The sequence below is a fragment of the Anomaloglossus baeobatrachus genome, chromosome 6 (assembly GCF_048569485.1).
Source record: "Anomaloglossus baeobatrachus isolate aAnoBae1 chromosome 6, aAnoBae1.hap1, whole genome shotgun sequence".
NCBI lineage: Eukaryota > Metazoa > Chordata > Amphibia > Anura > Aromobatidae > Anomaloglossus > Anomaloglossus baeobatrachus.
Window position 1 is genome coordinate 507,065,136 of NC_134358.1, and position 26,535 is coordinate 507,091,670.

Consider the following 26,535-nt stretch of genomic DNA (forward strand, 5'->3'; position numbering starts at 1 on the left):
GTGCAAAAATCAGCCACTAAGGTGATGGAGTCTGTGTTCTGGGATAAGGAGGGATGCTGCTAGTGGACTACCTTCAAAAGGGTTCCACCATCAATGCAAGGTATTACATTGAACTTTTGAACCAATTGAAGGCAGCTCTAAAGGCCAAAAGGCGTGGCAAGCTGTCCAAAGGAATCTTGTTCCTGCAAGACAACGCCTCCACTCACACTGCACAAGCGACCATGGCAAAACTGGCAGAGCTGGGCTTCCAGCTGGTTGATCACCCACCTTATTCACCAGATCTAGCTCCCTCAAACTATCATCTGTTTTCAAACCTAAAGAAACACCTCAAGGGTACCAAATTTCACACTATTTCTGAGGCCATGGCTGCTATGAATGCCTGGTTTGAGGCACTACCGAATCCTTTTTTTTGCTAGGCTTACAGAACTTGGAATACTGATGTAAGAAGTGTGTTGACATCAGTGGAGAGTATGTGGAATAAATGTAAAGTTTCCTCATCCAATCTTTCTTGTTTTTTTTTTCTGGGTAAAGCCAAAGACTTATCAGCAGCCCCTGGTACCTAGAAGGGTCAGAGTTGCTGTGGAAAACACTGAGATGATTGATGGGGAAATCAGGCTTTCTATTGGGAAGCGGTGGTAATCCTGCCATACTGTTTATGATAAGAAAAGCATCAACCACAAAAAAAAACAAAACAAAAAAAAAACAACAACTTACTTAAGATTATATTTTAAATTTACAACATGAGAAAACAGTAAAAATACAACAGAACTTTACAAAAAAAAAAAAAAAACTCCCCCTTCCCCCCAAATGGTCATAGTTAATAATCTGTACATTGCAAGTGTGATATAAGCCAGCAGATTTTCTCCGGTAGTGAATTTACGCCAGTAGGAGCTGATCTAAAGTCTTCACTGATGATTCATAAATGGCCCTGAAAAGAAAAAGACACTTCCATTATTGCATGTCAGTCCAGTGTGCGGCAGATGCAGATCAGATAAGAACACGCGGAGACTTCCTCTTACGTCACTACAAGTACATAACACTACATTGTATCCGGATCATCATAATGTGGTCGACCCTCCATCATATTCACTACAGGCAAATATGTATAAAGGTGTCCTGACAATGTGATCTCACCATGTGCGGAGGGCGAATCTATGAGGTTTGTGATTAGTGGATGAGGTCACATGAAGGAACAGACCTGTCTTCATATCCCAACAGCCATGATATTATATTTCTATGCAACAACGTTTCACACGCGGAGTATATGGATGTAGGTGGCTTTATAGTTAGCTATTGTGATATCACACAGTAAGATCACTTGCTGTATGCAGTGTCCTGGTCTATAGTAGAAAGGCCGGGAGGAAGAGGACCGGATGGAGGGCAGCGCAGTGACTATTACTTTAAGGCTATGTGCCCACGGGGAAAGTTCCACAGGAGCTCCCAGAAAACCGCAGCACAACGTGGTCTGTTTACATGCTGCGGATGTATTGTGGAATGTCCTGCGGATATGCTACGGTCATTCTGCATTGAGGATACATTACCATGGCTTCGGCACTGCATCCTCAATGCAGAACAAGTGCTGAGTGATCGGTGAGTTCATACTTACCTCCATCACGCAGCACTTCACTCTCTGGCCGTGTCTGTCTGCACTTTGCAGGAGAAGGTGGGCGGGCCTGAACTAGCTCTGGCTGTCACATGACCGAAGCTTGTGCAGGCCCCGCCCACCTCCTGCTTCCTGCTCCTGGCTCCACCGCGCTCCTCTGCACTGGAGGAAGTGACTCTGGTGTCTTCTATCAATGCAGGTAAGTATGGGATCTTGCGGAAAAATCCGCAGGAATAATTGACATGCTGCAGATTTTTCCGCAGGGAAATCCGCATTATTTCCGCTGTGGAAAAATACGCAGCATGGGCACAGTAGTTCAAAAATGCCATAGAAATGGCTGGGGACTCTCTGTACTGCGGATTTTTAAGAAATCTGCAGAATTTTCGAAAAAAAATCGTGGCAAATTCCGCGAATTTTCCGCAGTGTGGGCACATAGCTTAAGACAGTTCTTTTCAGCTACAAATACACATTCGGATTGCGAACCAGCCAACAGAATGCATCTAGTTCATGACCCAGGGGCCGTCTTTATGCTCCTATACATGAGGCCTAACTGGACACCACTGGGGCTTTTTATGAAATAAACGATTTAGGAATATATAGCGGATCTTAAAAGGTTGTTCTTTACGTATCCCTCTAACAATTTACCTTTCCAGATTGTCATCATCTTCCATTGTGATTTCTCTGTACGTTTTCAGTTTCCGGTGAATAATTGATGCGGTATTTTTGGCGGCAGCAGACATGGCTTTACCTAATTGATGAAGTTTTTTTTATATTAAAATCATACTTACAAATTATAATGAAGAAACAGATCTTTACAATCCTAATGATCTGAGTACAAGTCCATTTTGACTTGTTTTATTACAGCACATAATAGCATAAAATGCACACAACATATTCTCCTTGAGGCTATAGGTACTCTCTTGGAATGGTTTTATTCTTGACATTTTTATGGCTCCTAACCTCCCAAAGCAAGTACTGGGTCAGTCGGGAGGCAGGATTTGCCAACAATGATCTAAAATTAATGTCCAAGTCTAAATCAGTTGAACTGTTTGGGCCAGTTAATTTCTTACCATATATTTACAGTGGTCAGGGGTTTGCTTACTTAAAGGGAAACTGTCAGGTCCCATATGTGTTCTAACCTACAAGTAGGGTGATGTGTGGCCTAGTAGCCCCTTCCTAACCATACCTGTGTTGTAATATTGCGTAATATGATTTTATAAAAAAGTTTTATGGCTTACATGTTACCTACAGTCATGGCCAAAAGTTTTGAGAATGCTACAAATATTAATTTTTACAAAGTCTACTGCTTAAGTTTTTCTAATGGCAATTTGCATATACTCCAGAATGTCATAAAGAGTGATCAGCTTAACAGCAATTACTTTCAAAGTCAATATTGGCTAAGAAAATGAACTTTAACCCCCAAAACACATTTCAACAGCATTGCATTCCTGCCTTAAAAGGAGCAGCTAACATTGTTTTAGTGATTGTTCCATTAACACAGGTGTGGGTGTTGATGAGGACAGGGCTGGCGATCAGTCATGATTAAGTAAGAATGACACCACTGGACATTTAAAAAGGAGGCTGGTGCTTGGTATCATTGTTTCTCTTCAGTTAACCATGGTTATCTCTAAAGAAACACGTGCAGCCATCATTGCTCTGCACAAAAATGGCCTAACAGGGAAGAGTATCACAGCTACAAAGATTGCACCTCAGTCAACAATCTATCGCATCATCAAGAACTTCAAGGAGAGAGCTTCTATTGTTGCCAAAAAGGCTCCAGGGCGCCCAAGAAGGACCAGCAAACGCCAGGACCGTATCTTAAAACGGTTTCAGCTGCGGGATCGGACTACCAGCAGTGCCGAGCTAGCTCAGCAATGGCAGCAGGCTGGTGTGAGTGCTTCTGCACGCACTGTGAGGCGGAGACTGCTTGAGCAAGGCCTGGTTTCAAGGAGGGCAGCAAAGAAGCCATTTCTCTCCAGAAAAAACATCAGGGACTGACTGATATTCTGCAAAAGGTACAGGGAGTGGACTGCTGAGGACTGGGGTAAAGTCATTTTCTCAGATGAATCCCCTTTTCGATTGTTTGGGACATCTGGAAAACAGCTTATTAGGAGAAGAGGTGAGCGCTACCACCAGTCTTGTCTCATGCCAACTGTTAAGCATCCTGAAACCATTCATGTGTGGGGTTGCTTCTCAGCCAAGGGAATCGGCTCACTCACAGTCTTGCCTAAAAACACAGCCACGAATAAAGAATGGTACCAGAATGTCCTCCAAGAGCAACTTCTCCCAACTGTCCAAGAGCAGTTTGGCGCCCAACAATGCCTTTTCCAGCATGATGGAGCACCTTGCCATAAAGCAAAAGTGATCACTAAATGGCTCATGGAACAAAACTGAGATTTTGGGTCCATGGCCTGGAAACTCCCCAGATCTTAATCCCATTGAGAACTTGTGGGCAATCATCAAGAGACGGGTGGACAAACAAAAACCAACAAATTCTGGCAAAATGCAAGCATTGCTTATGCAAGAATGGACAGCTATCAGTCAGGATTTGGTCCAGAAGTTGATTGAGAGCATGCCAGGGAGAATTGCAGGGGGCCTGAAGAAGAAGGGTCAACACTGTAAATATTGACTTGCTGCATTAAATCATTCTGTCAATATAACCTTTTGGTACTCATAATATGATTGCAATTATATTTCTGTATGTGATGTAAACAAACACAATTAAAAACCAGAGGGCAACAGATCATGTGAAAAAATAATTTTGGTGTCATTCTCAAAACTTTTGGCCATGACTGTATGTAAATAGGAGAGGGTCTAGTCCCCTGGGCATTGCATTGCCCCATGGGCATTTGCATACTTTCCGTGGTATCACACCAAATTGGGCATGATACCATGGATTTACATGAGCAACGTGCACTTGGGAAGTCGGCAAGTAAACACCCGGATATGAAGCCTGCGCGAACGGCAAGCTTGCATGCGCGGGATCTCCAGGCGCTGACGATGAAGTCTCTCATGTTAATCCATGGTATCGCGTCCACAAGGGTGTGATACCAAGTACAGCTCCGGGAGATCCTGCACGTGCGCAATTGCCGTTCGCGCAGCCTTCATATCCGGGTGTTTACTTGCCGGCTTCACAAGTGCATGTTGTTCTTGTATATCCATGGTATCACGCCCACTGGGGTGTGATACGACGGAAAGCATGTAAATGCCCATGGGGCAATGCAATGCCCAGGGGACTAGACCATCTCCTATTTACATAGATAAGATGTAAGTTAGAAAACCTTTTTTTATTAAATCATGTTACACAATATTACAACACAGGGATGGGTAGGAAGGGGTTTCTAGGCCACACATCACCCTGCTTGTAGGTTAGAACGCATATGGGACCTGACAGGTTCCCGTTAATTAAAAGGGTGTCTGTCGGAACAAAATAACTCAGATGCTCAGTGCACCCTTGAGCTGTCCCACCACTTAAGAAAAGATAATTTAATTTATTAAAGATGCAATAACATTTTTTGAATGTTAATTGTTGTTAAGCGCATTTTTCTATATGATCAAGCCTGATTCATTCGGTTCAAATATTGGCCTCAGGCTCCCTCTATGGTGGTGGCTGAAGGAAGATGGAATTTTATTATTTAGCTTTAAAAGGAATCTGTCAGTAAGATCTAAGCTTATTTTAACTGAAATTGAGAGAGAGTTACCAGTGTGAGACATGTAAATCAGGAAAGCAGACTGTCAGTCATTACATGTCTCACATTGCTAATGTCCCCTTTCATTTAAAATAAGCTCTGGAGGCAGATTATCAGGGAGATCTGGACCACAGATCTTAACATCTTATTTAGAAATCAAGAAAAATGTGGATATCTCTGGAATAAGACATCGGATTGCAGATATCAAGGTATCATTTCATTCAGCTTCCTATGATGTGTATGCCCATATAGATGGCTTAAGAGGGTTGATCCTACTGACAGATCCCCACTAAGGCCATGCAGAGGATCTGGATATTTACATCTGAAAAAAAAATGAGGTTTAGCCATTATTAAGAAAATAATCTGTATAAAATTTTGGACCTAAACATGATAAGGGGGGGGGATGCACTTTCACTTTATACATAAATTAGTACATTTCATATTAATATGCAATTATTTTCAAGATGCACACTACCTTTGGAGCTGACCATAATGATATATAAGGATGCAGTCAGACTCTGTATTCCTTCAATCTCTCCCACTGCAATGCACTCCGCCAATTCCCCTATAAATGAACTGCAAAAGATACAAAATGGAAACCTATAAATGAGTGCCCATGACTACTTCAGCTTCGAAAAGCTTAAATAAATCACAAGTGTCATATTTTGTGTGAACAGTTTGGTTTCTCAGGCTCCAGATAGCCACTAGGATCGTTGCCACTGCAATCATAAAATATCACATAGTCCTTACACTTTTAGACTTTAGGATCCAAAAGGGATTTTTAAACCACTTTCTCATATGTGATAGACCTTTACATCACGTATTGGGGTGGAAGAGTAAGGGGTGAGGTCCAAAGTAGAGCCAGCAACATTGACAGTGGATACCGCTAGTGGTGGGAAGAAGCTTTTTATGATTTCAACAAAGAACCCACTAACAGATGTCAAATTTGTATAGAAGAAAGCAGATGGGTAATATATATGGGTGTAATACCACATGCAACCTTTGAAAGAAATGCAACCATGTCTGTCTAAATGTGAACAATCCTTTGAAGCCTCGGGTCCTACTGTATAGACAAATTTTACCATAACATGTTTGGTGTTTGTAGTCACCACTAGAGGGAGCTCATTGCATACTGTGTATAGAGTTGAATGTGTAACATTATGTTGTTGTTTTTTTTAATCCAATCAATTTTTATTGTAGGAAGTTACATTACAAAAAGGAGAAATTCAGGTATCATTGGCAATAATACACAAAGAAAACAACGCTGTAACATGTGGTAGTATCACCTTTGATTATGATTCACATTTCCTGGTCACACCACCACCAATCGTGTCTGATGCAAGTTGCAACTTTTTTAGGTTAATCAATACCCAATACGTATAGAGTCAACCTACCAATTTACTCTTTAATCCTCAAAATGAGGGATCCAAACAACCAGAACCAGAGAGTAAGAAAGGAAGATAAGAAAAGGGAGGGGAGAGAGAGGTGGGGGAGAGGGGGAGAACCATGGATGGTTGCAAGGAAGCAACCAGGGAGAGGGAGGGGGAGGGGGGAGGGAGGGAATTGGATGGCGTTTCGGGGTAGCCCGAGCAGTAACAACAACAGAAATTTAAACACCTTGACTATTGACATGTGGTATGGGTGAACTCCCAGCGTAACACACTCTTTGACCCTATTTGACCCGTTTTTAATTATCAACAGTTTGCCCTGGAGACAGATGCCTGACAGGGGATGCATATACAGAGTTTAGCCACGTGTTCTAAATCTGAAGTATTTTGGTTTTGGCGCGGATGGAGTGAGCCAGACAGAACTCGTATTGGCATTGGAGATTAATTCGGTTATATAGTTCAACTAATGTAGGCGTCTTTGGGGATTTCCAGTGCAAACTTATGCAATATCTGGCAGCTACTAGAATGTGAACTAATAAACCCCTGGATTCCCAAGAGAACTCCTCTATACCCACGTTTAGCACTGCCAGAGCCGGATTCGGATTAATACGATTGCCTGTCAGCTCACCCATCAGGCCAAACACCTCCAACCAGAACGAGAAAACCTTGGGACAAGCCCACCAGCAGTGACCAAGAGTACCCCTTTGGAGGCAGCCCTTCCAACAATGTGGCGAATAATTTGGGAGGAACTGTGCTAAGTTGGCTGGGGACCGATACCATCGCAGGTGTACTTTTTTCAGTTGCTCCAGATGATTTATACACTTGGAATATTTTTGGATATTTGCTGATGCCGAGTGCCAGTTTGAAGGAGAGGTAGAGACACTCAACTCCACGTCCCATTTATTCATATAAGGAGATTTTTGCTCTTCGGGGGGGTTATTGAGCCATTTGTATGTCGAGGAGATACCTTTGGATTTAATTATCTTTTTAAATACCAAAGCCTTTGTTGTAGGTAACAGAGGATTCGACTTTGGAGGAAATTTAGAGGCCAGAAAATGACTAATTTGGATGTGTTGATAGAAACAGCCCTTTAAAGAGGGGTGTTCCCGTACTATTTCATTAAAGGGGTTAACACCCATATCAGAGTATAGATCCGCCAGCACTGTAATACCCGATCCCTCCCACCTGGCCAGATTCAAAAAGGGGATTTGAGATTCCAACGACTTGAGGGAAATCTCTGAAAGAGGAATCTGAATCTTATGAATCAAGTCATTTCGCCAGACCTCCAGGGAGGCTGACCTGGTGGGAACACACGGGGAGAACCGTGAACGGCTCAAATATTCTGCTTCCATCATTCTTCTGACCGAGCCCTGGCAGGACAGGAAATTTTCAATCTGAGCCCATCTATGTGAATTACCTGGACGCCACCATTCCTTTAGTGATTCAATTAGTAAGGCTTTATAATATGCCGTTATGTTTGGGGTGCCCAATCCCCCTAAGTCATATGGGGGGTATAACACTTTACCTGCGACCCTAGCCCTTTTATTACCCCAGACAAATTTGTTAGTCAACGATTGAAGTTTCATCATGGTTTTGTGAGAAATTTTGATGGGAAGGCATCTGAGCACATACAATATTTTGGGTAAGAAAACCATTTTAAAGGACTGTATCCTGGCCATCCAGGACAATGATATTTTTTCATACCTTCCCAATTCCTTTTCTAAATTTTGGATCAGAGGTTCCAAATTTTCTTTAATTAACATCTGCGATGGTGTCAGCTTAATACCCAAATAAGGTATCCCCCTGTCGCACCATTTGAATTGAAAGGCCCCCTCCAGCGCACTCCTGGCCTCCACCGGTACATTAAACGGCAGTATCAAAGACTTTGCCGCATTAAGCTTATAATACGACACTTTAGAAAAGTTTGATAATGTGTTCACCACTGCTGGAATCGACACTGCAAGGTTAGAACAGGAAATTATCACATCGTCTGCGTATAAACCAAGTTTATGTTCAAATTCCCCAACTCTTATACCAGAAATGGCTATGTTTTTTCGTATAGCTTCCGCCAGAGGTTCTACCACTAAAGCAAAAATAGCGGGAGACAATGGACACCCCTGGCGGGTGCCATTACTTATTTGAAATTTAGATGACAGAAACCCCGATGCCAACACTGACGCATTTGGGTAAGAGTAGAGGGCTAGAATGGATGACCTGATTTTCCCCAAGAATCCGAATTTTGTTAGAACTCTCTCCAGGTATCCCCAGTGCACCCTGTCAAAGGCTTTTTCAGCATCAAGAGACAGGAATGCACTGGGTTCACCCGATATCTCCACCAGTCCAATCAAGTCAAGCATCCGTCTGGTGCCATCCTTAGATTGCCTCCCTGTCACAAACCCAACTTGGTCTGGAGCCACGAAGGTCGGGATCACTTTATGAAGTCTATCTGCCACTAGTTTGGCATAAATTTTAACATCACAATTTAGGAGTGAAATGGGCCTAAAATTACCCGGGGTGTCTGCAGGTTTCCCTGGCTTTGGTAGCGTGATAATTATCGCTTCTAAGTTGTCTGGGGAAATTGACCCTTTATTTTGCCAAAAATTGAAGGTTTTTGACATAAAGGGGGACAGAGTGGATGTAAATTGTTTGTAATATTCGTATGGCAGCCCATCGGGGCCCGGGGCAGAGTTAGACTTAGTCATTTTGATGGCACCTAGGATTTCATGTGTAGTAAAGGGAAGATTAAGTTCCTCTAATTGCTCATCTGAGACCTGGGGAAGATCCAGGGTGTCTAGGAAACCCTGTATATCCACTTGAGTCGGCTGTGACGTATTGGAATCATATTTTAGATTATACAGGGCCTCATAGTATTTCGCAAATGCTTCTGCTATTTCAATGGGATGTCTAGTGATTGTTCCGTTCGGGTCCCTCAGGAATTCTATTTTAGATTGGATCTCACGTTTTTTCGTCCTTCTTGCCAATAAGGACCCCGCTCTATCCCCCATACCATAAAATGTCGATCTATTTTTTTTAAGATTATGTTAGTATTTTTGCAGGAGTAGGGATCTTAATTGGAATCTATGGGTTACAATTTCTTTAGTCAAGTTAGGGGATGCTTTGGCTTTATTCAGGAATTCAAGGTGATGAATACGGGTTAATATATATTTAATATCTGCGTCTTTTTTCCGTTTTTGGATGGAGGCTATTTTTATGAGCTGCCCTCTGACTACGGCTTTATGAGCAGCCCACAGGGTCTCGTCAGAAATTTCCCCATTATTATTAAGTTTAAAATATTCTGTTAACACTGACTCTACTTCATCATGTACCTTCTGCCTACCAAGCAAGCTGGTATTCAGTCTCCACCTAGGGGAATTTTGAACATTAAAGCTACCCTGAACAGACAAAGAGATCAGCGCATGATCTGTCCAAGTAATTAAACCAATATCAGCTGCCACACAATTACTTATAGATTTGCTGTCGACCAAAAAAAAAATCAATTCTACTGTATGAGCGATGCCTGGAAGAGAAGAATGTATAGTCTCTTTCTGATGCGTGCAAATATCTCCAGATGTCATGAAAATGGAATTCATTGATGAGATGCTTAAGTTCCTTAGCATGTGGGATGCCGGTGTTGGAGCAATCCATGGAGCGTATTACAGGTATATTAAAGTCTCCACAGATGATTTCCGCCCCTGTGGCAGTATCTTTGAATACTTGGAAAAATTTCCTAGCAAAGGTCAATTGTGATGAATTTGGGGAGTAGACCGTTGCCAAGGTATAAGGGACGCTGTTGATATAACAAGACAAAATAATATATCTTCCATCCGCTCCATAACTGACATTTATCAATTTAAAGGCCACTGAGTTCTTTATTAAAATGGCCACTCCTCCTCTTTTTTTTGAGTCATTAGCAAAAAAGGTGTGTTGGAAGCTTGGATGAAGTAGCCGTTTATTATCTGTGGAAAGAAGGTGGGTCTCCTGAATGCACGCTATATCACAGTTAGATGCCTTCACCTCTCTCCACATCATTGACCTTTTTGCTGGGGAGTTGAGTCCGTTCACATTAATAGACAATATCTTAATTCTCATATTGGAGCCGCAGGGGGGTTTGAATTCCTAGGAACGCCATCAGGGATGAGAGGGGCTAGACCAGCAAGGAATTGAGAGAAATTTCCAGAAAAAATTAAGGAACATTTGTGAGAAGAGGAACAAAAACAAAAAAATTCCAACAACACCGGTTTGCCCCGAGTAGGGTGCCCGGTGTAGAACCGCTCGCCATAGGCGAGAACATCAGGGGGGCTGCGTGACATCCCGTGTCACAGGAGCAGGGGCAGCAGGTGCCATAAGCAGGAAGGAGTCCCAGCTAAGCTACTGACCATTCAGGGTTAATCCTGTCTGGAGGGCCTCTATGATTCTCCTGCCCACCAGGGTTTGGTGGGTGGGCTATTCCCCAGTCATCCAGCAATTTGCCCAGCTGAGAAAGAGTATGACATATGTGAGTGCCTCCATCTTTGAAAATTATCATCTTCACCGGAAAACCCCACTTGTACTTGATGTCTTGATCTCTAAGGAGTTTAGAAAGGTGGGCAAATTCTCTTCTTTTATTAAGAGTTGCAGCAGAAAGATCTGGGAAGATTTTTAGTCCCATGAAAGTGTCTGGCAGGGCTGGATTTCCCCTCAGTGTGTGAAGCACAGCTTCTTTTGTTTTATAGAAATGAAGTCTAGCCAGGACATCTTTAGGCAGAGCTGGATCTATGCCTTTGGCTTTAGGGACCCTATGAATCCTGTCCACTATCAGGTCTCTGGTGTCCCATCCAGGGAGTATAAGCTGCAGAAACTTGTGGAAGTATTCCTGGAGGTCTTTATCTGCTACTGATGAGGGAATCCCTCTGATTTTTAGGTTATTTCTTCGGGATCTGTCCTCTATATCACTGATTTTAAGTTTTAGTGCCTCCACCTCCTTTTCCAAAGCTGTGTTAGCATCTATCAGATTGTTATGTGATGTTGCAAATTCAGCCATTTTAGGGTATGTGCGCACGTTGCTTTTTACCTGCTTTTTTGCTGCTTTTTCTTCTGCGCTGTTTAATGCCAAAATGGATGTGTTCTTCTATTCAAGCAAAGTCTATGGGAATTTGGGTTTCTTGTTCACACTATGTTGTTCAAAATGCTGCCTTTTTGTGGCAGAACTTTGGTCAAAAACTCAGCTTTGCAGTGCAAAACCCAAATGGCAAAAACAATTGACATGTTGCTTCTTTGAAAAGCTGAGTTTTTGACCAAAGTTCTGCCTCAAAAAGGCAGCATTTTGAACAACCTAGTGTGAACAAGAAACCCAAATTCCCATAGACTTTGCTTGAATAGAAGAACACATCCATTTTGGCATTAAACAGCGCAGAAGAAAAAGCAGCAAAAAAGCAGGTAAAAAGCAACGTGCGCACATACCCTTAGTTTCTACATGCTCTGTGCGAACCCCTAGAGACCTAATCTCTTCCTTGAGCTCTCTTACTATTTCTCTGAGATCAGCCTGCAAGGAAGCCCTCAGCGTTTTCAGCAGAGCTTGCATTGTTTCCTCTGTCAGAGGAATGGCTGTGCAGCCTCTCAAGCAGCCTGTTTCTCCTTGTGAGGAGTGGGAAGAAGCTGAGTGGGAAGCCATCTTGCTTGGTGAGGAGAGATCCCTATCCAGGGGGAAGAAGTCTGTCAGTTTGGCTGGAGTGCCAGTTTTTTTACGTCTCCCCTTAGGCATAGCTGGGGGCTGGGGTTACTCACACCTCCTGTAGCTGGTAATCCTGTTATCTGTGAGCTGATAGGAGCCGGTTTATCCTGCTGTCAGCACAGAGCTCTCCTTCAAGCAGCCGTGGCCATCAGCGTGCAGGCCACGCCCCCTCGAATGTGTAACATTATGCAGAATGCTCCTATACTCCCCTGGTGGCTGCTGCTACAAGTAGTCTTTTCATGTAAAGTCTTCGGTTTCTCTAGCTACAGTTTTACCGCTTTTTCTCTAGTTTAAACGTAATAATGTTGATTTTTAATTTGGCAAACAAGAAAAGTATATTTTTGGTAATCACAGTAAAATCGGTTTCTCATTTGTCTACATAGGTGGACACATGACCATGGGATAGTCTGCTGCCACCTGGTGTCAGACACAGATATTACATAGAACTAAAAACTGCCTCCTCACAAGCAGACTGTACCTTGTCTGCCGACACCCAGCCTCCTCAGTTTAGTGAGATAGCAATAAGAGAATCAGTCAAAGAAATAAGGCACAAAGGAAAAAGAAACAACAACACTACCGAGAGAAGGACAACATAAATAAATGACCAGCCGGGCACACAGAGGAAGGAGCTATGTCCCCCAATGAAGACGAACGAGAAACAGATTTTATGGAGAGTACCAAAAATCTACTTTTCTCAGTTGCTTCATTGGAGGACAGAGAACCATGGGACATCCTAAAGCTATCTCTGGGATGCAAATGAAAACCAAATATACTCTGACCATAGAAGTATCCTACTTCTGCTCAAGCTGCTGTCTGGGCAACTGTCACCAACAGAATCTTTTTGCCAAGACTTGCAGAAATGAGGGTGGAAACCCTATAAAAGTTACAAAGTTATGCACCTATAACCAAGCAGTTGTTCTACATAGTTGCAGAACTTAGGCCTGGTGAAGAATGGCCCAGGAAGCTCTCATATCCCAAGCAGAGTACTCCCCAACTCTGAATAGGGGAACACTAACACCTGTCCTAAAAGGCTCACTAATGGCTCAACTAATCAGCGAGCAATGGTCACCCAAAAGGCGATCAGACCCCTGCAGAGAACACTAGAATGACCACACAAGACATCAGAATGGAGATGTGAGAAACTGGCATATCTCTATCGCTCAGGCTATGTCAGAACTTCTCAGGGAGAAGAGGGGCAAAGTACGCAAAGAAAGGAGAGCAATCTCCTCATTAAAAGTGAAAAGGTGGGACAAAAAAGGGGGGGAGGAAATCAAAGGGCAGCAGAAACTCAGAGCGCTCCTGGATCACGGGGAATAATACAGTGACTGTGAGTCATTCCTGCCTGAACAGACAGTCCTCACCCCTGGACTAAACGATAAATTCAGCTGGACCAGGATAGCCAAGGGAATAACCTGGCTCTTAGGAGTCTACCCAAGTTCAACAGGATGCAAACATTAAAAAGGATATTGCACTACGAGCAGAGCCCATAGGTTCCCACCTACGAGAAATGTGCTAAATTAAACATCAGAAAAGTGACCTTTAAGGCCCGAGTTCCCTAATCCTAGTCAGACAATCCTGATCCGAAAAGTCAACAGCCTTCTGAACAGGAAGGTGTTTGAGCACCTGTAGATCACTAAATATGTGATGCGCTCTATAGAGAGAACGTCCAGCAGGTCTGACTCACCTAGTAAAGAGGTAGAGTGTTTCGGGATCATCTTTGCATGTGCCACCTTACCTGGTGTGGGAGGTGGTCCACATAGTTTCAGAGTTGTAGGATGACCTGTGGAATTTGTTTGGTTGTGCAATCTTATCTGGAAGGTTTCACTCACTCAGAAAGGGTGATCTGAAAAACTACTTGATTTGCAGAGTCCTCTGTGGGATTCACTCAGCTGGTAGATCTGACTCACACTCTGTAAGGCCCCTTTCACACGTCAGTGATTCTGGTACGTTTGTGCTTTTTTTTTATACGTATCAGAATCACTGACACACGCAGACCCATTCTAATCAATGGGTCTGCTCACACGTCAGTGATTTTTCACTGAACGTGTCTCCGTGCAGCGTACACCCGTGGCCGTGATTCTGCACGGAGACAAGTCAGTTTTTTTCTGGCATCACTGATGACCCACGGACCACACTATGGCTGTGATCCGTGAGTGATCCGTGAAACACTTACCAGAAAATCACGGACATATTAAATATTTTCAACTTACCTTGCCTGCGATTCGCTCTGCAGCCTCCGCTCTCGGCAGCTCCTGCCTGGCTCATGAATATTCATGAGAGCAGGAATAGCCGACCAGGAAGTAGCTGCTGAGAGCGGTGGGCGGACGCTGCAGACCCAAGGAATTCAGCACCATGGACAGCAGGAGCGAAGGCAGGTGAGTAATGTCTATATGCAATCATGGATCACGGATTGCACATTGACAACCCACGTGTGCCATGAATCACGGAACACGGAGGGACATGTGCGTGTTTTACACGTCAGTGAAGAACGTCAGTGTTTTTCACTGACATGTGAAACGGGCCTAAGGCGGTCAGAATAACCTCTTGATTGCAGGGTCACCTACAGGATACACCCAATTGGGATTTCTCAGCTGAAGGTTCTGTCGTCTCCAGGATGGTAGACAGAGCAGCATCTAGGCTGCAGGCTTCTGTGCTAGCTTCGCCCGGCAGAACAGCTCAGGGAAGTAGTCAGCACACCAACAACTGAGAGGAACCCGATGGATGCTTAACAGCTTCAAACCAGGACAATTAAAAAGGGTGGGTCACCCATATTTTTTAGCGACCCTCGACTTCATCACACTGGTCAGGGTCCCAGCAGGACTCTCTGTATGATGAGGCGGAGATAGCTGATCAGGATTCTGATCCTGAGACCGCTCTCATTCGATATTATATTGAGAAACAATGTTTCTCTCACATACCTTGTGTTGGCAATAGTGCCTGTGAGAGGCACTATTGCAGACCACTGTTCCCCGCTCCGGTGACGTCACGTCAAGTTCCGCACACGTCACATCCGTGCGGCCGGCCCCAGTCTTCCTGACTCACTGAGCTGTGGGCGGTGTTACACCGCTGTCACAGCTCATCGTATCTACTGCTTGTAGCATTCTGCTGTGAGGGAGGAGGGAGCAGATGGGCTGTGACAAGCGGTGAAACACCGCCCACAGCTCAGTGAGTGAGGAGGACTGCAGCCGGCCGCAGGGATGTGACGTGTGCGGAACTTGACGTGACGTCACCGGAGCGGGGAGCAGCGGTCTGCAATAGCGCCTCTCACAGGCACTATTGCCAACAAAAGGTATTTGAGAGAAACATTGTTTCTCAATATAATATCGAACTAGACAATAAAAAAAAATATGGGTGAACCACCCCTTTAACTCCTGATAAACTTAGACCATGCTGAGAGAAGGCTACAGTCGAACTAGGAGTGCAAAGCGCGAATGACGACAAGGTTGTGGCTTGTGTGAACCCAATCCAAGGCTGTTTGGACAGGTGCAGTGCAGCTAGTAAGTGTGACACTGGGCAGAGGTAGCAGTAATACGGGCGATTGAAGCCCTAGACAATAAATTCCACAACCACCACCAGAGAGTAGCATACAGTAGAGCTAAAAGCCAAAATCCCAGCAGGACACTTACTCATACTCAGACCGCGAGATACCTGCAACATAATACGCCAAGGCTTGGTCTGAGGGAAACCTGGACCTTGCATGAATTGCAAGCAAATCAGGTAACCAAAGCAGTCTGAATAGTCGAAAATGTGTGGCCTCCCCTGAAGCCTGGCTTTACGAAAGACAGAAAAGGTACAGGGACTGCTAGAAAAGTTAAGTGGTGATAGAAAAGAGGTGGGAGCAGCAGGGGCACTGCAAAAGTCAAGTCCCCCAACAAGAAACAGCCTACATCGACTGAGGGCATGGAGGCACAGGCAGGCCGGTGCAGGTGTGTCAATCAAGCAGAGAAGTAATGGGGAAGAGTTATCCTGGGTATACCCCAGCAAAATGGTGTCGCCCATACCACAAGAGGAGGAAGGGGCTGGGCTGCGACAGGATGGGGTGGGGCCCACGGCACAGCTGTACACTCTTCCTGGTCAGAGGGGCAGGTGCTTGCTGGCCACAGTGATTGGCCAGTAGGCGGGACACACCAGCTGTTCTGATCGGCCGGGGGTTTGTGCACACTAACAGCGCCGATTGGCTGGCAGACACAGACACACACCGGCAGCACTGATTAACCAGAGGGTGAGGTCCATCAACTCGTTGATTGGCTTAAGGTGTGAGCACATTTAATTAATTGTTAAAAGTAATATAGAATGCAAACAGCTGGCGGCTACACCCATGTTAATTCCATGAGATTGCACACCAAATATGACAGACACACCCCACCATAATCATGCAGGACCACTACCGCCACAACAGCCGCATGCACCCTTAACAGCACAGAAATTATCCCTTCTCCACTCACACCCCTGACCCATGGGAAACACACAATCTGAGGGAGAGGAGGAGGGGGGAGGAGAGAGTGGAAACCGCAACGAAAAATGACCACTAGGAAGCAGCGCAACACAGGGCTACAACAAGGAACCTACTTAACTTTGTCTTGAACAAGGGTAGAAGTTGATGAAATCCAGACTCCATGCAAACATGTGCACTATGGGGGCTGGCAGGAGCCAAAAGACCATCAACCTGGTACCTGACTGACGACGTGTGAAAGTACCTGGTCTAGCCATACAGGCGCGAGAGGATACCGACTGAACAATTACAGCCTGTACTCTCCACCACTACATGGGTGAAAGAAGAGTGCACAATTACCCTACTACCCTATAAGCGATCCATCTAAAAAAGAAAACAAGAGAAACAGTTGACAACAAACTTGGCCTCTAAATGCCAACATCTAAGACAAATCTGAAACAGACCCAGCCTCCGACTGACGCAGAAAAAAAATTGAGGAGGCCGAATGCCGGCAGGCAAGGTATAGTCTGCTGGGGAGAGCCACATTTTTAGTTCTATGTAATATGTGTATCGTCCACCATGTGGCAGCAGACTATCCCATAGTTTTGTGTCTCCCAATGAAGCGACCGAGAAATACAATTTGACCCCCACATTTTAGGGCTTAGAAGTCTAGGGAGTAAAATTTATTTACTGTATTTTGCATAAAGGATCCATATTAGTGATTGGTCTAATCCAAATATTAGTATTGCACATAGATGACACCTTCGTGCTCCATTATCTTTTTTGTGCCAATCAACCACAGAGGCAGCTAGTCCAGCTGGGACGTGACCAGTACGTTCACATCATGCCAGGTTAAGGTTTAAAAATCAGCTGGAGATACGATACAAAAGTCTCGAAGATTGAAAATCTTAAGAACAAACACAGCATGGAGGCCCCATGTACATGTAACCTTACCTCAGGACATTGGATGTCTTTACAACAATGGCGATTAAACATCGGGACAGCGGAGGGAGATCTGAAACAGACGTCGGGGTCGGAATTTCACTTGGGTCTGGAAGCTAAAATGAGCGATACTTAATATCATCTGACAATTGTAAAACCCTGTAAATCCTAATTATAAAACGTGCCTGAAATCTCAGAAACACAAACACTAGTGAACTAGATAAAAAGAGAAATTGGATTTCGGTTAAAGCATGTTCTGTCTGTGGTCTTCTAGAATAATAATAATAATAATAATAATATTTATTCATTTATATAGCGGTATTAATTCCACAGTGCTTTACATACAATGGCAACACTGTCCCCATTGGGGCTCACAATCTAAGTGCCCTCTCAGTATGTTTTGGAGTGTGGGAGGAAACCCACGCAAACACGGGGAGAACATACAAACTCCTTGCAGATGTTGTCCTTAGTGGGATTTGAACCCAGGACCCCATCGCTGCAAGACTGCAGTGCTAACCACTGAGCCACCGTGCCGCCCTAACCAGAAAGTGTGAATATGATAGATAAATAGATCTAAGGCCCCTTTCCCATGTGCGTGATTCCGGTACGTGTGATGTGTGTGACATCAGTGTGACATGTACTGGAGAAAACACGCGTCTTTGAAATAAAATTATTTTCTATACTCACCTGTCTCCAGCATTACTGGTCTGCAGCGCTGCTGTCACTTGCTTCCAGGCTCGCTCATTATACTCATGAATATTCACTGCACTGCGAACCCGGAAGCAGCAGCATCGGAGACCGCAGCGCCGGAGACAGGTGAGTAAAAAGTTCCTGAACTATGTGTGCTATCACGTATAGCACACGGAGAAGACACATGTGCCAAAATCACGGCACACCAATGGCCATACGCATCTTTAACACGGACCATGGAAAATCTGCGTTTTTATCACGGACGTGTGAAGGGGGCCTTAGAGCGTGTGGGAGGACAAGCTTAGTGTCACAGGGAAGATATTCTCATCCACTGACCGTTTTGTTGCAAAGCAAGCAATAATGTCTGGCAAAAAAATAAAAAAATAAGAAAAGCTTCACGATATTTCCATGGAATAAGACAAATATTGACATACAGGACTATTACCATTTGTGCATTTCATGGCCAAGACTGAAATAACAGCTTCTAGGTCCCGGACCACCAGAGGCTGTGCAACAGCAGCAGAGCAAAGCCGTGCTTTCCATTTGCATAAATCCCATAGCGATGAACGGGAGTAACATTAATTGCTATGGGAGTTATGCAAACATCGTAACGTATCACAGATATACTTTGCTTCTAGGTCCCTCCAGCAGAGGTGCGGTTACATAAAAAGCTGTTATTTGCATCTTGGCCATGAAAGGCAGAGATGGAATAAGTAATGTCTTGATTTTGCAAGACAAAAATGTGGACGTGCCTTGGTGTGAGTTTATTGGGCTATTCTTACACCTGGAAGCCGATTCTTTCTCTTGGTTTCACCCCTTTTGTCTATAGGTAAATTACATTGAAACTAATCCCCCTTTACTTTATTTGCCTTCTTATTCTCCAGACACTTTAATATTTCTTAGTTTCTCCTTCTTAAGACATTGCTTTGCAACTTTCACCACCTTACAATACATATTCCTATACAAAAGGCCCAACAAATGCCAAAACCACATTGGCTGCAAAGGGGCCTTAAAAAGGTTGCCCAGGCTTTTGGGCTAAAATATGCAGTCACTTTATGTAACTGCACAGTTGTGAATCCATACAGTGCGCAGTGTGCACGCAGTTAGGATTCTCCAGCTCAGAGCAGGCATGACTGCAAGTATGTAATTTGCATACATATGCTCACTTGCCAACTAGACATGCACAGTCTCACTCAATAGAGGTGAATTGAATTGAGCAAGGCTGAACACGACTAGTCAGAGTGCGGCCAGAATGACATACCTGCAGTGACATGACTGCCCACTCCGGGAGAATTCTGACAGCGTGCACGGTAAGCGACTGCAGCATTGCACCCCAAGCTTGGAAACACCGTTCCGGATAGTTTTGGCATTGCATACGTGAACAACGTTTACAAAGGGATATGTGAGCAGAAACCACAAGGTTCTATTGTATAAAGCCTTTAATATAGTGCTTGATACAGTAACCTTTCACCTGCCATCCAGAACCCTAAAAAACCCAACACCAACATGGTGACTTATTTTTTTTTTTTTTTGCAGAGGCGTTTTATTACACCACATCATATTTCCAACAAGTTCAAATGCTATCGAACACAACTATCCAAGATGGAGTAACCCACATTGTAGAATATTCAGCAATACCTACTTTGCGTAAAGAATGGCTTATCTCCACAACAGAAGCAGCGATGATGGTGGAGAGCATTCCCCGGTGCAGCTCCGGGGCCATGGTGTGCCAGCACTGAACGGTGTATATGAAATGGCCGAGAGGGACTTGAATGGACTGAAGGAGCTGCACGTTAACACAAAAAAACAAATATAATTGCTCCATTCTTTTTACAAAAGTATTGTATTTCTACATTTTGACAAGGCTGACAAAGAAATACCCTGCATTTACAGGACAGGTCTTTACTTAGATTTCCATGTAAGTTCCAGAAATCTCCGAGCAGTGCCAAAAGTGTATAAATGCCCAGTAATACCTTATTATCAATCTCAAGAAGTGCACCAATGTCAAGTATCTACAGACACTGGATTCTAACTGGATTCTCCTTTTAACCCCTTCCAAACATAGGAGGTACTGGCAATTCCTATATTGGATGCTGACGCATGGTGCAGGTTCTGAAGATGAGCCTTCACCGTACACTGTCAGTGATCCTGCTATGTAACCACTTAAAGGGAATCTGTCACCAGGTTTTTGCTTCCCCATCCGAGAGCAGCATAATGTAGAGACAGAGCTCCAGATTCCAGCGATGTGTCACTTACTGAGCTGTTTGCTGTCATTTTGATAAAATCACTGTTTTCTCTGCTGCAGATCTAGCAGTTATACAGAGCTCATGAATATGCTGGACTACCTGCAATACGCCAAGTAGTCCTGTAATGATAATCTACTGCTGGTTAATCAGTGATTTTATCATTACTACACTTAGCAGCCCAGTAAGGGTACTTTCACACTTGCGTTCAGCGGAGTCCGTCACTATGGAGAATAGCGCAGTCTGTTAACGCACTGCGCTATTCTCCATAGACTTGTATGGACAACGCACTGTAACGCAAGTGTCAGCGTTGCATCCGCTGGACGACGCAGCGTTGTTATTTTGACGCTGCGCCGGGCGGGAGGAACGCAGCATGTAACTTTTTTTTTGCTGTGAGCGATCAGCTGATCGTTTACAATAGTCTGCCGCCGGTAAACTGTAAAAAAAAAAAAAACAAAAAACGGATTCCGTTGTTTTGCAGCATCTATTGTGCCACTATATGTAACACATCCGTTGCATCCGTCACGCAATGCAATGCAACGGATACCGTTCAACGCAAGTGTGAAACCAGCCTAAGGCCTCTTTCACACAGTTTTTTCTGCATCAGTCACAATCAGTTTTGTGACTGATGCGACGGATACGTCGCAGATTGTGGTCAAACTGATGCGAAGGATCCTGGAAGAAAAACTGATCCGTTGTACCATTTTTTCCTGACCAGCAGTGATTTTACAACACTTCTGGGCATGCTCGGTTATAAAAAATGGAATCAGACGACGGATCTGTCATTTGACGGATCCTGCGCCCTTAGGCTTCCATTACAACAAACGATGGATGGCGACGGATCTGTCGTGGTCCGTTTTTTTGACGCACACAGAAAACGTTACTATGGACGTTGTCTCTGTCACATTTGTCGACGACTCCTTTGTACAATGGATGTAATGTGAGGCCATCTGTCGCAATCAGTCGCTAATACAAGTCAATGAGAACAAAACGGATCCAGCACTGGATTCGTTTTTTTCACATTTCGACGGATTGTGACTGATGGCAAAAATCTGATGTGTGAAAGGGGCCTAAGTCTCTGCCCCTATGTTATGCTGCTCTCAGAATAGGTGGCAAAAACCTTGTGACAGAGTCCCTTTAATTGCTGCTGTCAATCACGGAGAGCAGCACTTAAATATCCACCATCGTTTTCATTTTTATTATTTCAATAGAATTTTAGAAAATAAAAAACAACAACTTTGTAATAGGTCTCCTCAGTGAAATCAGCTTCTTTCTCTGCCAGAATCATTCATATTCAGTTCATGGGTAAAATTTGTAATCAGTGAGGACAGATTGTGACATTACGGAGAGGAGAGGACAGTTATTGCTTAAGCTGCTTTCACACATCAGTTTTTTTGCATCAGGCACAATCCGGCTCAAAAACCTATGCAACGGATGCAGCGAAAAGAAGGGAATTTTGTTACTTACCGTAAATTCCTTTTCTTCTAGCTCCTATTGGGAGACCCAGACGATTGGGTGTATAGCACTGCCTCCGGAGGCCACACAAAGCATTACACTAAAAAGTGTAAGGCCCCTCCCCTTCTGGCTATACACCCCCAGTGGGATCACTGGCTCACCAGTTTTAGTGCAAAAGCAAGAAGGAGGAAAGCCAATAACTGGTTTAAACAAATTCACTCCGAAGTAACGTCGGAGAACTGAAAACCGTTCAACATGAACAACATGTGTACCCGAAAAACAACCAAAAATCCCGAAGGACAACAGGGCGGGTGCTGGGTCTCCCAATAGGAGCTAGAAGAAAAGGAATTTACGGTAAGTAACAAAATTCCCTTCTTCTTCGGCGCTCCATTGGGAGACCCAGACGATTGGGACGTCCAAAAGCTGTCCCTGGGTGGGTAAAGAAATACCTCATGTTAGAGCTGCAAAGACAGCCCTCCCCTACGGGGAGGCAACTGCTGCCTGCAGGACCCTTCTACCTAGGCTGGCGTCCGCCGAAGCATAGGTATGCACCTGATAATGTTTGGTGAAAGTGTGCAGACTCGACCAGGTAGCTGCCTGGCACACCTGTTGAGCCGTAGCCTGGTGTCGTAATGCCCAGGACGCACCCACGGCTCTGGTAGAATGGGCCTTCAGCCCTGATGGAACCGGAAGCCCAGCAGAACGGTAGGCTTCAAGAATTGGTTCTTTGATCCATCGAGCCAGGGTGGCCTTGGAAGCCTGCGACCCTTTGCGCTTACCAGCGACAAGGACAAAGAGTGCATCCGAGCGGCGCAGGGGCGCCGTGCGGGAAATGTAGATTCTGAGTGCTCTCACCAGATCCAACAAATGCAGATCCTTTTCATACCGATGAACTGCATGCGGATAAAAGGAAGGCAAGGAGATATCCTGATTAAGATGAAAAGAGGATACCACCTTAGGGAGAAACTCCTGAATGGGGCGCAGCATTACCTTGTCCTGGTGGAACACCAGGAAAGGAGCTTTGCATGACAGCGCTGCTAGTTCAGACACTCTCCAAAGAGATGTGACCGCTACCAGAAAGGCCACTTTCTGTGAGAGTCGAGAAAGTGACACATCCCTCAGAGGCTCGAAAGGCGGCTTCTGGAGAGCAACAAGGACCTTGTTTAGATCCCACGGATCTAACGGCCGCCTGTACGGAGGTACGATATGACATACCCCCTGCAGGAACGTGCGCACCTGAGAAAGTCGTGCTAGACGCTTCTGAAAAAACACGGATAGTGCCGAGACTTGCCCTTTAAGGGAGCCGAGCGACAGGCCCTTTTCCAACCCAGATTGCAGGAAGGAAAGGAAAACAGGTAACGCGAATGGCCAGGGGGATACTCCTTGTGCAGAGCACCAGGATAAGAAAATCTTCCACGTTCTGTGGTAGATCTTAGCAGAAGTGGACTTCCTAGCCTGTCTCATGGTGGCCACGACTCCTTGGGATAATCCTGAAGACGCTAGGATCCAGGACTCAATGGCCACACAGTCAGGTTCAGGGCCGCAGAATTCCGATGGAAAAACGGCCCTTGGGACAGTAAGTCTGGACGGTCTGGTAGTGCCCACGGTTGGCCGACCGTGAGATGCCACAGATCCGGGTACCACGACCTCCTCGGCCAGTCTGGTGCGACGAGTATGACGCGGCCGCAATCGGATCTGATCTTGCGTAACACTCTGGGCAAGAGTGCCAGAGGTGGAAACACATAAGGGAGCCGGAACTGCGACCAATCTTGCACTAAGGCGTCTGCCGCCAGAGCTCTTTGATCGCGAGACCGCGCTATGAAGGTCGGGACCTTGTTGTTGTGCCGCGACGCCATTAGGTCGACGTCCGGCACCCCCCAGCGGCGGCAGATTTCCTGAAACACGTCTGGGTGAAGGGACCATTCCCCTGCGTCCATGCCCTGGCGACTGAGGAAGTCTGCTTCCCAGTTTTCTACGCCCGGGATGTGAACTGCTGATATGGTGGATGCTCTTTCCTCCACCCACATCAGAATCCTCCTGACTTCCTGGAAGGCTTGCGGACTGCGTGTCCCTCCTTGGTGGTTGATGTATGCCACCGCTGTGGAGTTGTCCGACTGAATTCGGATCTGCTGTCCTTCCAGCCACTGCTGGAAGGCTAATAGGGCAAGATACACTGCCCTGATTTCCAGAACATTGATCTGAAGCGTGGACTCCTGCTGAGTCCACGTCCCTTGAGCCCTGTGGTGGAGAAAAACTGCTCCCCACCCTGACAGACTCGCGTCTGTCGTGACCACTGCCCAGGAAGGGGGCAGGAATGATCTTCCCTGTGATAATGAGGCGGGAAGAAGCCACCATTGCAGAGAGTCCTTGGCCGTCTGAGAAAGGGAGACTTTCCTGTCTAGGGAAGTTGTCTTCCCGTCCCATTGGCGGAGAATGTCCCATTGAAGTGGGCGCAGATGAAACTGCGCGAACGGGACTGCCTCCATTGCTGCCACCATCTTCCCTAGGAAGTGCATGAGGCGCCTTAAGGGGTGCGACTGACCCTGAAGGAGAGACTGCACCCCTGTCTGTAGTGACCGCTGCTTGTCCAGCGGAAGCTTCACTATCGCTGAGAGAGTATGAAACTCCATGCCAAGATACGTTAGTGATTGAGTCGGTGCCAGGTTGGACTTTGAAAAGTTGATGATCCACCCGAAAGTCTGGAGAGTCTCCAGCGCCACATTCAGGCTGTGTTGGCATGCCTCTTGAGAGGGTGCTTTGACAAGTAGATCGTCTAAGTAAGGGATCACCGAATGTCCCTGAGAATGCAAGACTGCTACCACTGCCGCCATGACCTTGGTGAAAACCCGTGGGGCTGTCGCCAGACCAAATGGCAGAGCTATGAACTGGAGATGGTCGTCTCCTATCACGAAACGTAGAAAACGTTGGTGCTCTGTAGCAATCGGCACGTGGAGATAAGCATCCTTGATGTCTATTGATGCAAGGAAATCTCCTTGAGACATTGAGGCAATGACGGAGCGGAGGGATTCCATCCGGAACCGCCTGGCGTTCACATGCTTGTTGAGCAGCTTTAGGTCCAGAACAGGACGAAACGATCCGTCCTTTTTTGGAACCACAAAGAGATTGGAGTAAAAACCTTGCCCTTGTTCCTGCAGAGGAACAGGGATTACCACTCCTTCTGCTTTTAGTGAGCACACTGCCTGCAGAAGGGCATCTGCTCGGTCGGGATGTGGGGAGGTTCTGAAGAACCGAGGCGGAGGACGAGAACTGAATTCTATCCTGTACCCGTGAGACAAAATGTCTGTTACCCACCGGTCTTTGACCTGTGGCAGCCAAATGTCGCAAAAGCGGGAGAGCCTGCCACCGACCGAGGATGCGGAGGGATGAGGCCGAAAGTCATGAGGCAGCCGCCTTGGAAGCGGTTCCTCCGGTTGCTTTCTTGGGGCGTGAATGAGCCCGCCAGGAATCTGAGCTCCTTTGCTCCTTCTGAGTCCCTTTGGACGAGGAGAATTGGGTCTTGCCGGAGCCTCGAAAGGACCGAAACCTCGACTGCCACTTCCTCTGTTGAGGTTTGCTTGATCTGGGCTGGGGTAAGGAGGAGTCCTTACCCTTGGATTGCTTAATGATTTCAGCCAATTGTTCACCAAACAGTCTATCTACAGATAGTGGCAAGCTGGTTAAACATTTTTTGGAAGCAGAATCCGCTTTCCATTCCTTTAACCACAAGGCTCTGCGCAAGACAACAGAGTTGGCAGACGCAATTGAGGTACGGCTTGTAGAGTCCAGGACAGCGTTGATAGCGTAAGTCGCAAACGCAGACATTTGCGAGGTTAGGGACGCTACTCGCGGCACTGCTGGACATATGATAGAGTCCACCTGTGCCAGGCCAGCTGAAATAGCTTGGAGTGCCCACACGGCCGCGAATGCTGGAGCAAACGACGCGCCGATAGCTTCATAGACAGACTTTAACCAAAGGTCCATCTGTCTGTCATTGGCATCTTTAAGTGAAGCCCCATCCTCCACTGCAACTATGGATCTAGCTGCAAGCCTGGAGATTGGGGGGTCCACCTTTGGACACTGGGTCCAGCGTTTGACCACGTCAGGGGGAAAGGGATAACGTGTATCCTTAAGACGTTTGGAGAAACGCTTATCTGGGTAAGCATGGTGTTTCTGGACTGATTCTCTGAAGTCAGCGTGATCCAGAAAAGTACTCAGTTTAGGCTTGGGGTACCTGAAATGGAACTTCTCCTGCTGTGCAGCTGCCTCCTCTGCAGAAGGGGCAGGGGGAGAAATTTCCAATAGACTATTGATGGCCCCTATAAGGTCATTTACCATGGCGTCACCATCAGGGGTATCCAGATTGAGAGCGGTTTCAGGATTAGA

At 45.5% G+C, this 26,535-nt stretch overlaps 1 protein-coding gene across 2 annotated transcripts in view; it reads right to left on the bottom strand.

Moving 5' to 3' along the window:
• Positions 1 to 719: 719 nt before the first annotated feature.
• NCAPG2 (non-SMC condensin II complex subunit G2) overlaps positions 720 to 26,535 on the bottom strand; it is a 265,879-nt gene continuing 240,063 nt past the window's right edge. For both annotated transcript variants that reach the window (XM_075315453.1, XM_075315452.1), the window contains 5 exons: positions 20,097 to 20,240; positions 17,777 to 17,880; positions 5,768 to 5,868; positions 2,249 to 2,351; positions 720 to 928 (listed from right to left, as the gene is read on the bottom strand). In XM_075315453.1, coding sequence (XP_075171568.1) covers positions 877 to 928; positions 2,249 to 2,351; positions 5,768 to 5,868; positions 17,777 to 17,880; positions 20,097 to 20,240 — 504 coding nt within the window. In that variant the 3' untranslated portion in view covers positions 720 to 876. The remainder of the gene's footprint in view (positions 929 to 2,248; positions 2,352 to 5,767; positions 5,869 to 17,776; positions 17,881 to 20,096; positions 20,241 to 26,535) is intronic.